Source organism: Strix aluco, chromosome 2, assembly GCF_031877795.1.
Source record: "Strix aluco isolate bStrAlu1 chromosome 2, bStrAlu1.hap1, whole genome shotgun sequence".
Classification (NCBI taxonomy): domain Eukaryota; kingdom Metazoa; phylum Chordata; class Aves; order Strigiformes; family Strigidae; genus Strix; species Strix aluco.
The window spans coordinates 111096955-111111242 of NC_133932.1; the positions used below are offsets into that span (position 1 = coordinate 111096955).

Consider the following 14288-nt stretch of genomic DNA (forward strand, 5'->3'; position numbering starts at 1 on the left):
AGCTCTGGTCTGAGATTCATTGCTTCTGCTGTGTCCTCAGTCTGCCCAGCCACATCCTAGTCTATGCTGACCAACACTGCACAGTTTATGCATAGCTTTTATTGCTGCTGTCAGTGTCCCCAGCAGACTTCAGCTCAGGTCTGCTGAGCAGCAGGTGCCATTTAGAAAAAAAGAAGCAAATATTTCCTCTATTTGTGCAAAATCCTACTGCAGAGAGGGGTTAGGCCACCTAGCCTAAAGGAGATAGGTATGGTGGTTAGGCTCTGCTGATCCCTTCACTGTTTTGTCTTGAAGAGCTGGTCAGAAGTCTCAATGGTTTGTTGTCAAGAGAAGCTGCAGTTTCAGAAAAATACAGAAGCTGCCTAAACATGTACCCTGTTATTTTTATATGAGATCATTCATGTGTAGATATTGCAAATTCTAGTGTGCACCATTGATGTAGACAGCAGGAGCCTAAATGAACTTTTGACTTAGACTAACTGATTTCGTCAAGCCTGAGTGGGACTAAAATGCAAAATTGCTTCCCAGTTGGCAGACCACCTGATGATCTCACTGTTGGCCATGTGCTTGGTGTTTGTGAATGGTCATGGATACAGGGAACAGATGGATCTTACTGGAGGGGAGGTCTCCAAAGGTAATAAAGTCTGCAAAGATGGGCTGTTATGTGAGAAATCGTAGTGTGGATGTTGTACCTGAACTAAACTGTGAGGCAGATAGTTTACTTTCTAGCATCTGAAGTCACAGGCTCTGGGCACAGACAGACTTCCAGCAAGAACTTTTGCAGCTAAAAGGAATAGGAGGAAGCTTAGTGCAGAAAAGGCAGTGGCAGGACTTGGGATATGACTGTATTTGTCTTCAGTTGAACAAAAATCATCAACACTTGGGCAGGCATAGAAGGAAGGATCCACCCCTGGCTTGGTGGAGAATTGTAAGTAGAAAAATAGAAAGCAGAAGAATAGTAGAAGGATAGAAAGTAAAATAATAGCAAGTAGAATAAAAGGACCCCATTGAGTGCAGGCAATGCAGGTAGATTATGAGGACAGACAGGTCCCAATGCGCTCAGTCACCCAGTTTTGTGCCTCTGGTCATACTTCCTTCAGAGTGATTGAGCCCTGGAGAGTGACATCTGTTACCAAAAGAACAAGGCCCTCTGGGGAATTTTTAGCCACAAACAAGAAAATCTCTGAATTCCTCACCACCACAGAGGCTTTAGCCTCTAGGCAGCCACAGAGCAGTCAGTGGAAAGATTGAGTGAGGTGGCAAAAACTGTACAGCGGAGCAGAAATTAAGAGTACCCTGGTCAGAGCTGGGAAGGAGTTCAAGGCTTGAAAATTCCTCTTGCTGACTCACTCAGGGCGAGTCAAAGGCTTTCCCTGGCAAGTGCTGTCCATACATCCAGATTCTCAGCTTTCATTTAGAGAAAGAGTTGCACTGAGTTCTGACAGGGCTGAAGAAAGCTGCTTCCTTAGCAGTGGTACCCACAGCGAGGTGCCAACCTCCCAACACTGCACGGCATTGCTGTAGCACAGCTGTCCCTTGCTCAGCACCTATGCTGGGTGGAAAGGGATCACCACTTCCCCATTTTCTAAGGCTGCTGGTCAGAGCTGGCTGAGCAACAGCAGACCTGGCAAGCATCATACCAGTTTCATGGAGCAGCAGAGGCAAACTCCAGAAGCAGCTTACAGGAGCATGGGATGTGAGGGATCCAGCTCACCAAAACCACATCTGCAGTGGTGGTACTGGTCTTGTCCCAGTATAGAGCAGATGAACTGAGCAATAAAAGAGTCTGTTTCTCTCCACTGGCTGTGAAGAGATCTGTGGGGGACTGGGCAATGCATTTCGGATGTGAATACCTGTATTGCCTGTATGAGTTCTACCGGGAGAGCCTAGGAAATCCAAAAAGCTAAAGAAGCGGTAAAGAAGCAGATTACCTTTCTCTACCAAAGAACTTAAGAGGGTGGCAACAAAGTCTTCATCCCACAGGTAGCGGCATATCAGAAGCAAAAGGAAAGAAGGTAGTCTCCAAAGTACCATCCTTGTGCTGGCCAGAATATAATTAGAAATGCATTGGGCCAGAGAAGAGTCTCTTAACTTAAGAGTCCCAGTGCCTGTGTTTCCAGGCAGGCAAGATGACTTCTGCAGTGAACCCCCTGTCATCAGTCTGATCTTTTACATGTCTTTAGGGCTTGGTTCTTCAGTTCATGGGTGACTGGCAAGTTCCCAAATGGTATATGCCAGTGGGTGGGCAGGAGCATGGTTTAGCCCTGTCCCAGCTTCAGCATAGTGCTACATCAAGCAAGAAGCTGTAAACCTGCCGTTGGTACCAGGCACTGGTCCTCCTCCTCCTGCTTAAACTGCCCCAGCTCTCTGAGCAGTTGATGTGCACTGAGGGTGCACTCCAAGGAGGGTGTTCCTACAGCCTCTTCTCATGCACATGTTTTGCATTATCTATATATTATTTACTTTATAGCAATTATTCCACTCTTTCATTATGCTGGATAAATGAGAGTTAGCTGTAATTAAAAGCTGTTAGCTAACCTACCTAAAAAGAATTGGCCTTACCTAGACAGAGCTTTTGGGCCCAAACAATATGTTAAAACACGTTCAAACCATATATTCCTGTCAGCATTTATAACCAAAAGCACACATTGCTATTTGTTTCCATAAACTAGTAAGGATAGACTGAAAGATTACATGCCGCTGGGTTTTAGGCCAGAGGAACTGTGGACACTAGGTCAATCAATACAAGCCTGCTGAATTGTTCCCTGTGTTGGGACAATTTATCCTTGTCACAACAACTCGAACTGCCTCCTTATCTTCTCTGGTGGCTTTTAGATCTGCACGATAGCAACTGGGGATTCATTCTCCCTACCTGTGTTTAAGGCCTTAACTAAGATAATTAGGCACTATGTGAGCTAGTAACTAATAGAGATATTTTGGATCACCCATTGTAGGTGCTGTTCCCCCCCCAAAGACCATGGAGGACCCAGTTAAAGCCTCAAGTTGAACTCCCATATGCAGAACTATTTAGCAAGCCTCTTTGTGTTCCAGCCTAAGGGCTGCATCTTCATAGGTAACTCACTAGTCAGGTTTTTTGAAGTGTTTTGGCTCCAATTCTGCTCTTGCTCCTGATATGTCAGAATCCAAAATAATTTGGGTCAACTTTAGGTTTCTCAATTCAGCAGTGCTGTTAACAGCACTGACAGTATGAGATGTAAGTGAAGACAGTTTGTGAAGAGAATTGATATCTTTTATTAGATCAGTTTTTACATGGATGAATTTGGATTTCAGTTTTCTGACCTGCGTTTTTCATGACTTAACAACCAACCATTGACATTTGCCTCCTCATGCTAGATCTTTTCTAACTATATTGCAAGAGCTAAATTAATATTGCTGCAATATTTGAATTGCCATTTACATTTCCTTTTAAAGATCCCACTGTCTGTCTGGCAGCATTTTCAAGTACCTGAAAACCTTTTAAATCTGGTGTCTAGATTCAGGTCTGTGCTTCCTTTTGACCATCTGTAAAACACTGATAGTAAAATATGCAGTGCATTGTGGAGCACTATTAATTATTATTAAACTTGTCTGTGGTTTTGGCAAATCCTGTTGATAATAATTAGCAAACTCCTGACATGTACAGTCTTTCAGGAAGGAAGGAATAGGTAATTTTGAGATGGAGAAATGTGCCACTTGCATTTCTGTAAGAGTCTGTGCATGTGAACCTTATGGTATCTTGCTCAAGTCAGGAATGAGTCCATCTTTTGCATATGGAATTGCTGCAACTGGCTTCAAATCTGGAAACAAAAGGTCCAAGAATCAGCTTTTGATTCTTGGTTTTGGACGGGTTTGTTGCCCTTCAATGACAGCAGTATTTGGGCAGCATGGAATATGCCTTTTTTAACTTACAAAGAGATATAATTTCAGGAGTGCAGTTTTAACCAGATATTTTCTGTTCTTGTTTTTATTTTCAGTCCTACCTCCTGTACTCGTTCCAAGACACAGTGAGTTTAACCCTCACCTCAGCCTCCTCGCCAAGTTTCGAAACACTTCTCTGCACAGCGAGCCGCTGATGCCACACAATGCCACCTATCCTGATTCCTTCCAGCATCCTCCATGCACCCCTTTTCCGTCATCACCCAGCCACATGTTCTCCCAGTCACCTAACAGCATCAGCTACCCCAACTCACCAGGAAGCTCTTCTGGACCAGGAAGTCCCTATCAGCTCACGGGTAAGAATGAGCTTTCCTGACTGAGGCAGTCATGTTCTTGCCAGGGCCTGGGGTCAGGTGCCAATTCCATGTGCTCCCCCCAGGCTGTAGCTACAGATTGAACTGTTGGACAGGATGGATTTGGAACATGATTTCTTGTGACTGTGTCCTATTGTCTTCCAGTCCTTGAGACAGATGCTGAAGGGACTAAGTGTTATAGTCATCCCACTCCTAGAAGTACCTGGATGAGATTTCATGATTACTGTAAGGGGAAAGTTGAGGAGAGGAGCAGGTGAACCAGGCCACCTTCTGCCTAAAGCTTCCCATCCAAGTTTCTGATACAATGCATGGAGAAGAGCAATTGCAACACCTAAGTTAAGCGCCTCTAAAAGAGATGGTCAGGGTAGGGACTTTTAGAAACTCCATCAAGAGAGACAGGATAAAATGGGAAAATTGGTATACAGAAATATTTTTTAGTGTATGGTGATCCCAGACAGTATAAACTTCAGGAAATTAAGGTGTTTAACAATCTGGCCCAACACTTGGTGAAGCCACCAGGCAAATTCCTATGACTTTGGAATGTGTTTCATCAGCTCCACAGTTCTGAGGTCGACAGGGTTATGTCACTCAGATTGTTTGCGTTTTGAACTCCTTACTTAGTACTGCTCTAATTACCTGTGAATTTAACTATGCTTTTGCTGTTAAATATACCAAGAAGGCATCATGCAACACAGCTGAGAGCTAGCTTTAATATCAAAACAAGGTTCAGATTCACTTCTGCACTTTGTCGTAACTCAAATAGATTCAATGATCTCAGCTTTTTCACAAAGATGAATTCAGGTCAGAATCTTGTAACTTAATGTTTTAATGTCTCAACTACAAAGCATTTAAGTTAATGTCCTTAATGATGTGCCTGTTGATTTTGAGTGCAAGAAAGGTGTTTATTTTTACAAGGTATTCGTAGTTTTGAACTTCCTTTTAAGCCGGACACTTTCAAGACAGTGTGATGTTTTTTCTTCCCTCTCTATTCATTGAATGGACCTTCATTCATTTCTTCTCTAGATCTATACTTCAGATTAAATCACATTTGGCAACATTGAAACATTTCAGCAAGTAGTAGGACTTGTTTGTCTTCTCCCATCTTTTTCTTGCACCTCTGTGTAACCAAGCTGGATTCAGTGGAGCTGGTCCTGACAGGTAAATCAGGTCCATTGTAACTACGTAATGACTCTGGCTTGTGCATTTAACTGAACTTGGGACCTTGCAAAGCTACTTAAAAATGGAAGTGGCTCAACCTGAGCTTCAGTATATCACAGCACACAGCATGCTGATAAGCATAATTTGCCTGTGTAACAATCAGGGATGGAAGACTATCTAAAGCAAACTGGAATGACATCAAGAACCTTGAGTGGGATTGGTGTGACCAAATATAGATGTCAACAATGCAAATTTCTGCATCTCATGCAATTGTCTGTACTCTCTCTGTAATCAGTGGAGAAAAACAGGCACTCCTAGAACAAGATTCATTGCATCTTAAGGTGTATGTCTAAAGTAGGTGAGATGCACCATGTCTGCAGGTGCCTATTTTTCTTTAGTGGCTATAAGGAGACCTTATGGTGACTAGCTTGGGTGTAGACATCAAAAATATCTGTATAACCACATTATATTCTTTTCTGTGACTTGTATTCTCTTCCACTCTTCCTTAATTGTGTTTGACTATTCTTGCTTGTTGCATTTTCTTTGGAAGGGTTATGTCATCTATATGTTAGAAATATGATATAGTGTATGACATTTCTAAATCCTGATCAATCCTTAAATAAAATAAAATTCCTTACTTGGAAGATTCAATGATTGTCTTATGAGACAGTCCACATTTATCCACTCTGAGTGAAGTTGCTCTCTTTTGAGGGCCAGCCAACAGATCTCAAACACAAGAGGAAATTTCAGCCCGGAACCAAATTAAGCCCTGGTCTTCTTAAACAGACCCTTAGTCCTGCAAGCTTGTATATGGCTGTAATTTACACATAAGCCCACTGAGTTTCTGTTTAAATGAATGAAACTACGTGGTTTTAGTGCTTATGTAGTGATTTTCGACATTTTCTAATACAAAAATGAAGTCCCTTTTTCTTTGGCTTTCTAAAGCCTCCTGTCTTTCTTGAGAATCCCCACTATAGAGTCACCTTCTGTTTTCTAGCTTACTGTACCATAAATAAAGCAAATCAGGAGCTGGGTAGGTTGTGAGTTGATACTTTTTCTCCATAATTTTTGTCACATCCATTGCTGTTTGATGTGAGACTGAACAAACCAGAAGAGGCCCAGCCTTCCCTTGTAGGACAGAGGTACAAAGGACAAATCTGGAGGGAGTTTTGCCAACTCTGATTTTAGAGTGCTTTAAAGGCTTTCCGTAGGCTTTTTTTATAAACTGTGAAGAAAAAGAGCTTTCTCCCAGAGGATCAATTAAAGTTAGCTTCTGTTCTTAAATCATCCTCTTCAAGTTTTAAATTTGCAAGAGAACTCTGGAACTGAAGAATCAAACTGCATTACTTTCTTAGGGTAACAACTGGTGTTAACAGAGAGCTTGACTGGACACCGCTCTAGGCTTGAGGCCCAGTTGTGACTGTTCCTCTCTCTTTCAAGTGCAGCCCTTCCTTCCTGTCCTTCCTGAACATGTAATGGTCTTAATCTGGAGACTGAAGGGCAGTCAGGTTCAGATTTGTGCTCTGTTTCCAGCCCTTCTCTAGCTAAACAATGATGAAGAAGTTAAGTATTCACCAGGAAAAGCCAGGGAGAAATTACCAATGTATTGATTTAGGTGTTTTTTCTTTCTTTTCTTTCTTTCCTTCTTTCTAATAGTGGAAACTCCACCCCCACCTTACCATGCAAGGGAACCTCCAGGAACCCACAATGGGCGGTCAATGGATGCAATAGCTGAAAGTCAACTAGTGCTGTCTTTGCCCAATGGAGGTAAATCTGCCGATGGAGAAGCTGAAAGTAAATAACCATTTGTACTATTCTTCAAAGAAAAACTGTTAAGCAAAAAAATTGTTATTTGAACAAGAAGGCTCAGTGATCTGTAATAATAGGTTTCAGAGTTTTGCAGTAAGGCTGTGTCCCAGACCCATCCATTAGCTAGCAGAAAGGGTTGATTTAAGAATTCAGTGAATTATGTGTGAAGTTACAGAGTTTAGACCTTATTTGCATTCATGGACTATTACAATTAGAAGGCTGTTAATGAAAGCAAGCACTGTTATCTATGTTGTAAAGACAAAGATATCAAATCAAGGATGGTGAGGCAACATAACACACAAGAGCACTCTCAATATCAGAACTGATTTCTTTATCACCTTCAGTTCTGGGTTTCAAGTACTTTAAAGTCTTGTGGTTAGGACCTTTCTTACTGCCATCTTTGTATTAATGTTACATTACTGGCTGGCTGGAAAAGAAAGGACGTGTTCTAGTGAAATACAAGAAGATTTGTACAGAAGGCCAAACTCTTTGTCCTCATATAAGAATGCTTTAGTGGGAGAGTGCGTGGGTGGTCAGAGTAGAAGGGTCTGGGATCCTCCTTGCTCCCCGCAAAGCACCTTTATGACCTCTCCAGCATGGTCTCTACTACCTCCAGACTAGTAGAGGCAGGTGGTGCCTCCACCATTCAAAACCCATTGCTGCAGAGCAGCAAGGGGAAATGGAGTTCTTCTGGGTTTTCCTTTGGCTTCCTGCTACTGCTAGGGAAAAATCACCATTGTTCTTTTAGTCCAGCATATTGTAGTCCTAAACAAATGTCCTTTATGGCATGAGGACTGAACACTGTGCACATACATGCACATTAAAAAATATTAACAGCCTTCTGAATCAGTGAGGAACATGTATGTATCACAGAACTGGAGCAGGAGGATGAGGGTTATAGTGCTGATTACAGATGGGTACACAGAATGGCCAGATAACTAGTTATCAGACACCAATACTTTTAAATAAATTGTTGAGATACTTTAATCTCTTTACCATAGTTTACCATCCTTGATCACTGCCCTAGTGAATATTAGTTGGAAGTTTATTAGATGTTATGCACAGAGGTTCTGTGGGGGCAGGGGGGCTCACATGCCTGTGGTGGGCAGGCAGGATAAGGTTCCCACTAATTCCTGTAGGATGAATGAGGATCAGAGATTCTGTTACATCTTTGAGTCTTTCTTTGCCTCTGAGTTAGAAAACCTGGGCAGGGGTAAATCCAAAAGAAATGACCTTCTGACATTTCTGTTTACAGTCCCACATGGAAGTGGAAAGCCCCAAAGCATGCAAAAAATTGGGGGGGAGTGATTGATTACTTCTGAACTTCAGAGTTTGGTATTAGGCTGAAGGCTTGGCTCAGTTTTGACTTGCTTTGAGCCCATCTGTTATCCCTAGTGGCTGCTGGTGTGCAGAGCAGATGTATCCCTTACTATTTTCAGTGTAGAGATTGGGCCCCAGTTCAGCATGGAATGTCAGCATGTGCTTAATTTAATGCAGGGGAGTTATCACTTTTAAGAACAAGTGGGACTCCTCAGAGGCTTAGAGTTAGGCTGGTGTACCAGCCCTCTGTGTGTTTGGGGCTTCAGTCATAAAATTAAGAAGAAACAGAAGCTGCTGTTGAGATAAAGCATGACCTAAGTGACTCTTTAGATGAAGAGCTGAGTGGGGTGGGAGTGGGAGGGAGAGAGGAAAGAAAACAGAATGATTGTTTAAAAAATATTCCTGAGACCTGAGCAGCTGATTAATTTTATTTCCTACAGGTTTCCGGCCTGTTTGCTATGAGGAACCCCAACACTGGTGCTCAGTCGCCTACTACGAACTCAACAACCGGGTAGGAGAGACTTTCCAGGCTTCCTCTCGAAGTATCCTTATAGATGGATTTACAGATCCCTCAAATAACAAAAACAGGTTCTGCCTGGGACTGCTCTCAAATGTAAACCGCAACTCTACTATAGAAAACACCAGGAGACACATAGGAAAAGGTAAGAGGAAATCCCTTCTCCTCAGGATTATTCAGAGCTTGAAAGAACTGTGCATTGCTTTAACAAACCTAGCTGATTTGTCAGATGTGCTTGCCTTAAAACCAAAGCTCTAAGATTACTTCTGAAATAGAAAAGCGGCTGATTCTTTTCTGACTGGATAACGATCAGCAGAGTAGCTCCTTACAAAAGCTATTTACTTGGCCAGCAAAGAGAAAAATGTTGTTTATAGTTGTGTGTTCTAATTTAGCAGTATGTATTTTCATTTTATTTATTAGAGCTTCTGGCAACTGGGAATATTGCCATTGAAATGCCACTAAAAGGATAATTGCTGGTGCCTCAGGGCTGGTTCTCCTCCCACCGAATAACAAAGGGAGATGGAGTTGAGTTACTTAGCTGAAGAACTCTACCAGAGTTGCCTTTGTAGCTTTTCCCCCCCTACCAGTCTCATTCCCTGCCTTGTCAACTTCTCACCAATGAAACGAAGTCATGGATTCTCCCTCCAGCAGTTCTTCTGGTATTCGCCACTTTTGATGTACGTATACCCTGTGCATGCAGGATCATATGCTACTGGTGACAAGTACGAGGAGACCACACCTGGACATGCATGGCTGCACACACTCCATCCCAGCTCACTAGGGCTGTGTAGGGGCTGATATTCTTAAAACTTACTGTTGTTTGTGGCGGTGAGTCAGAAGTCCTGTACCGGCCACTTCTCTGTGCAGATGGAGCTTTGCCTGTTCTGGTATATCCAGTCTAGACTCATTATCTTGCCAAGCTAGCCTCTCACCGGTAGCTGCCTGGGAATGGATTTCCCACTGGACTAATTAACTCTAATTGTTCCACTCCTATTATCTTGTCAACCTCACCTCATTTCCCAGGCCTAGAGCAGTATTTTAATTGGCTCTTGATAGTCTAGTGTTGAATGACTGAATATGAGGAAGCTCTGAGACAAATGTGACATAGTTTTTACAAACAACAGTGAACCTGAAGGCTAGCGCAGGAGATGTTCTATTTAGCTCTTGCACTTTTCTCCGGAAGGGAAAGCACTTGTGTTGCAGATGCACTGTGTGAAGCCAGCGTGATGCTGTCATGACAAGCGTCTGTCATAGTAGTTTGTTGTGAGGGGTAGAAATGAGTTGTCCATCTAGTTCTAACTTACTCAGAAAATAAACCAAAGCTTCTCTATCAACATAAGCTGTCAGAGGGGTGTAGATCAAAGCTGAGCCCAGCCCTAAAAGAATGACAAAAGATCCCAGTCAAAGCTGTCATTTGAGGATGTTACATCCTGTGACTTTCTGCCCAAAAAGAGGAAGAGACAGAACAGAAAGAAAATGAGGTAAATGCTAATGGTCCTCATGCATTCAAATCTGAAGATCTGTCTTCATTGATTAAAAGTCCTTTAAAGTCTTACACTAGGAATCTGCCCAAGGGAAGGGAGCAGGTTGCCCAGAGAGGAGCTTAGTATATCAGAGATCCTTAATTTTACTGCTCTTCCCTGGTTATGCAAATCTTAAAAAAACATGTTCAAGTGGAGTAGAAGTGGCACCAGTACAGGCCTGCAGAAGAGCACAGAGCAGCTCCAAAAGCTGTAGTTCAAAGGCATGCTGGACGGATGAAAGCTACTGAAATGGATACAATTGTCACATGTTAACAGGGGAGAAAAAAGAGTGAGTAAACAAGATTAGCTCAGTAGGATAAGGATATGTGATTGAATTGTCATCTAGTGTATCAGCGTGAAACGGTTTCCTGGAAATACCACATCAAAGCTAAAAACAATCCAGAACACAATGCGACATCTACTAGCAATTGGACCTGTTTCAGCAGTCAGACTTCAAGGACAAAAAGGGGACTTCTCATTGGAGTGTCAAAAAGATGTGGATGCTTGGAGACTGCTGAATTTCCAGTTTCTGCAGAGAGCAATGAAACCCCACTAAAACATATGTACCCTTGATTTGGTCTTCTACAAATATGTATTCAGCTGCTTGGCTTCCTTGAGGGTGCTTGTCTCTGGTGATCGAATACCAGAAGACTGAAAATACACACTGACATTTCATTACTGCTGTATTTATTGTTTTTAAAAAGTCCACAAGGAAAAAGCAAATTGTAGCCTTTGCTTTCAGAAGTGACTTTGGTAGTTTTGTTGTTACAGCACACAGTTTGCACAATGCCTTTGAAAGCATTAATTTTTTTCAGAGGTTGGGTTACTCAATATATGCTGAAAATCCACCTTTAAAATTTTTCACCATAGCACCCAAAAGTGTGGTCACCCTAAACCAGTAGCCACACCTGAAGATTTGAAATGTGGAAAACATTTATGTCCTTATTCTTCTCTCCCTACCCTGTGTTCTCACTCTATTTCAGAAAGTTATAGGGACTCCATCAAGGTCACCTAGGACCTTCGTGTTTTTAGTCTCTCCCTTTTATCCATCTTCCACAGAAGAGAAAGGAGACACAGGTCAAGTAATAGCAGTCACAGTGTGCAACACCCCATAATGTCTGGTGCAGTTGGACCGGAGCTGACAACTGATCTAATGGAGCTGTCATCTCACCCATGTTCCCAGTGCAATGCTAGTGTGTGCTCTGAGCCACACCCCCCACAGCTCACATCTAATTTGAGATCTCGTGGGTGCATAGAAGTAAAAGTCAAGTGATGGCTTGAAGACAGACTTTAAGGTTCCCGTCTGAGTCATCCTGGAAGTCTATGGGAGAGCGTATTTTTCCCAGATTCCTTTCCCACTCAACCTGCTTTTCCCTGAGCCTTTCCCACTTCTGTTTAGAGGCTGTTTTTGTCCTAAGGATGTGCTGCTGCCCCTTGCTGTCATGACCACAGAATGATGAACAGACTGGGAATATGTAACCAGTCTTTTTTGTATGAAAGACAGCAGGAATAAAACTAATTACAACTGAATTATTAAAGCATAGTTATCACTGGCTTTGCAGACACTCCGCTGAGACTCTGTGAACATGTGCATTTGTATGTAAGGGTTTGAATGCCATACCTGGGAATAGAGAGGAGGATTTTATTTTTATTTAGTGGTGGTTTTTATGAGAACAAAGAACTGAGTTCCTCCACCTCTCTTGGCCATGGGAGGGGTTCATTTCACCTAATCTAGCCATGGGAAGGGTGAATGTCTAGGCATCTTCACAGGATGACTTGGCCCCCTTCAGGGTGTGGTTTCATGCTCACGTTTAAGCAGTCTGGATCCCCATCACCATGCTTGCACTGATGAAGATCTCACTGCAAATAAATATTTTGGTTTGTTTTGTTTGTTCTTGAATTTATTAGCTGGTTCGGTTCCCCAGTCTGGATAGCTGCCCAATCCCAGCCATTGCTGCCAGCGTGAAAGCAGGTTGGGGGAAGAAGCAGCAGGGGCAGGGAATGAGAGAGCCTTTTCAGCACCTGCACAGACTTCTATCAGTTTAAGCTGGCTGTGAGCCTGCACTCTGTAGCGGATGGAGTGAATCATCTGGTCACAGTGCCTCTCATCATTTGTCAACTAGAGAAGGCATCTACACAATTAGCTTACACAAGATCCCTAACTTTAAGGTTGCTGAATTGTGCCAAGATAAATTCTCCCACCAATTAGGTATATTTTCATGCAAGCAGATGTCCTGGGAGGACCAGAGTCTTTGAATGGATACAAATGCTTCCATCTTCATTTCCCCAAGGCATGGTAAAAATTGGAGAGTTAGTATTGGTAGGTCACTTGGGCACTGAAAAGTCCAGAAGGAAATAAGTCATTTTCTTGCTAAAGGTCACTTTGAACAGGATCTGATGAGTAAGTCATGTCATGTAAATGCAAATACATGGTTCTGACATGGTGGATAAAGCAAAATACCGAAATGCTATTTTAAGTACACACCATGCTGTGTTTGAACTGCATGAGATAGGATCGTGTAGTAAAAAAATAGCGTGCAATGAAGTGAGTCTTGGTCAGCATGCATGTGCTCAACAGTGAAAATACATTTAGATGTGTAATGCATAACAGATTTGTCAGTTCTTTGGCAGTTTTGATCCATGTTTGTATATGGTTGACATATGTTTGGTATTTATGTGTGTGTATATGTATGTGTATGTGTGTCTTCTCATAAAGTACTATGCCGTTGGGTTAAAGAAGTAAACCAACTTTCACTAAGAAACAAAGAAAAACATCACGTGCCAAGCCTTTTTCCTTCTAGACTAGTACCTCAAAATAGTGTTTATGACAATTTCCTCTTAAGGTTGGGGGATCCATTTTACAGATATGCGCACAGTTTACTGTCTTTTAAAAGGCACCGTATAGGCACTGAGTGCCTGGAATGATCCTGGGTTTGTATGCCCACGCCAGTAAGATAGTTAAAGAATTACTGGTATAAAGTGTGTTGTGAACTATGGAGAAATAATACACATTATTTTTTCTTTTTCGAGGTGTTCATCTTTACTACGTTGGTGGAGAAGTTTATGCTGAATGTGTCAGTGACAGCAGTATTTTTGTGCAAAGCCGCAACTGTAACTACCAGCATGGTTTCCACCCAGCCACTGTCTGCAAGATCCCCAGTGGCTGCAGCCTCAAGATCTTCAACAACCAGCTCTTTGCCCAGCTGCTTGCCCAGTCAGTCAATCATGGTTTTGAAGTGGTGTATGAGCTGACCAAGATGTGTACTATTCGAATGAGCTTTGTTAAAGTAAGGATTCTTGGTTTTCTCTTGAATTTGTGAAAAGGCAAATCCCATCCCTTGCTAGCTTCGGTACAAAACTAGACCACATCAAATCCTTCCCAAGTGGGGATTTAGACACCCAGCTTGCAAATAGCAGTTCAGACTACCTGTGTTCCAGTATTGCCTTAAACTTCTAGGTTCTTAAAATCCCTAGCTTTTGTGGTCAACCTGGAAATTTCTTAGATTCAAAAACTTAGGTATTCCATAAGTTTTTTGTGGAAAATAAGCAGAGATTGCATGGAGATGTTCCCCCATTGATTGCAGGAAGAGCTTAGTTTAGAGGGGCTTAGCAACATGTAAGTGTTGTAGCACACATCTTAAGCAGTTGTGATCTCTCCTATTGTTAATAGTTTGCAATAGAGCTTGGCAGAGCCATAGATCTGAGAAGAAT

The 14288-nt window shown here is 42.3% G+C and overlaps 1 protein-coding gene across 2 annotated transcripts in view; it reads left to right on the top strand.

Moving 5' to 3' along the window:
* The window catches only part of SMAD9 (SMAD family member 9), a 37169-nt gene that overhangs the window by 17766 nt on the left and 5115 nt on the right, over positions 1–14288 (top strand). Inside the window, exons 3-6 of one of the 2 annotated variants that reach the window (XM_074815821.1) lie at positions 3975–4232; positions 7065–7202; positions 8978–9199; positions 13608–13864. In XM_074815821.1, the coding sequence (XP_074671922.1) occupies positions 3975–4232; positions 7065–7202; positions 8978–9199; positions 13608–13864 (875 nt within the window). The remainder of the gene's footprint in view (positions 1–3974; positions 4233–7064; positions 7203–8977; positions 9200–13607; positions 13865–14288) is intronic. The other variant, XM_074815822.1, reaches the window with a different exon arrangement.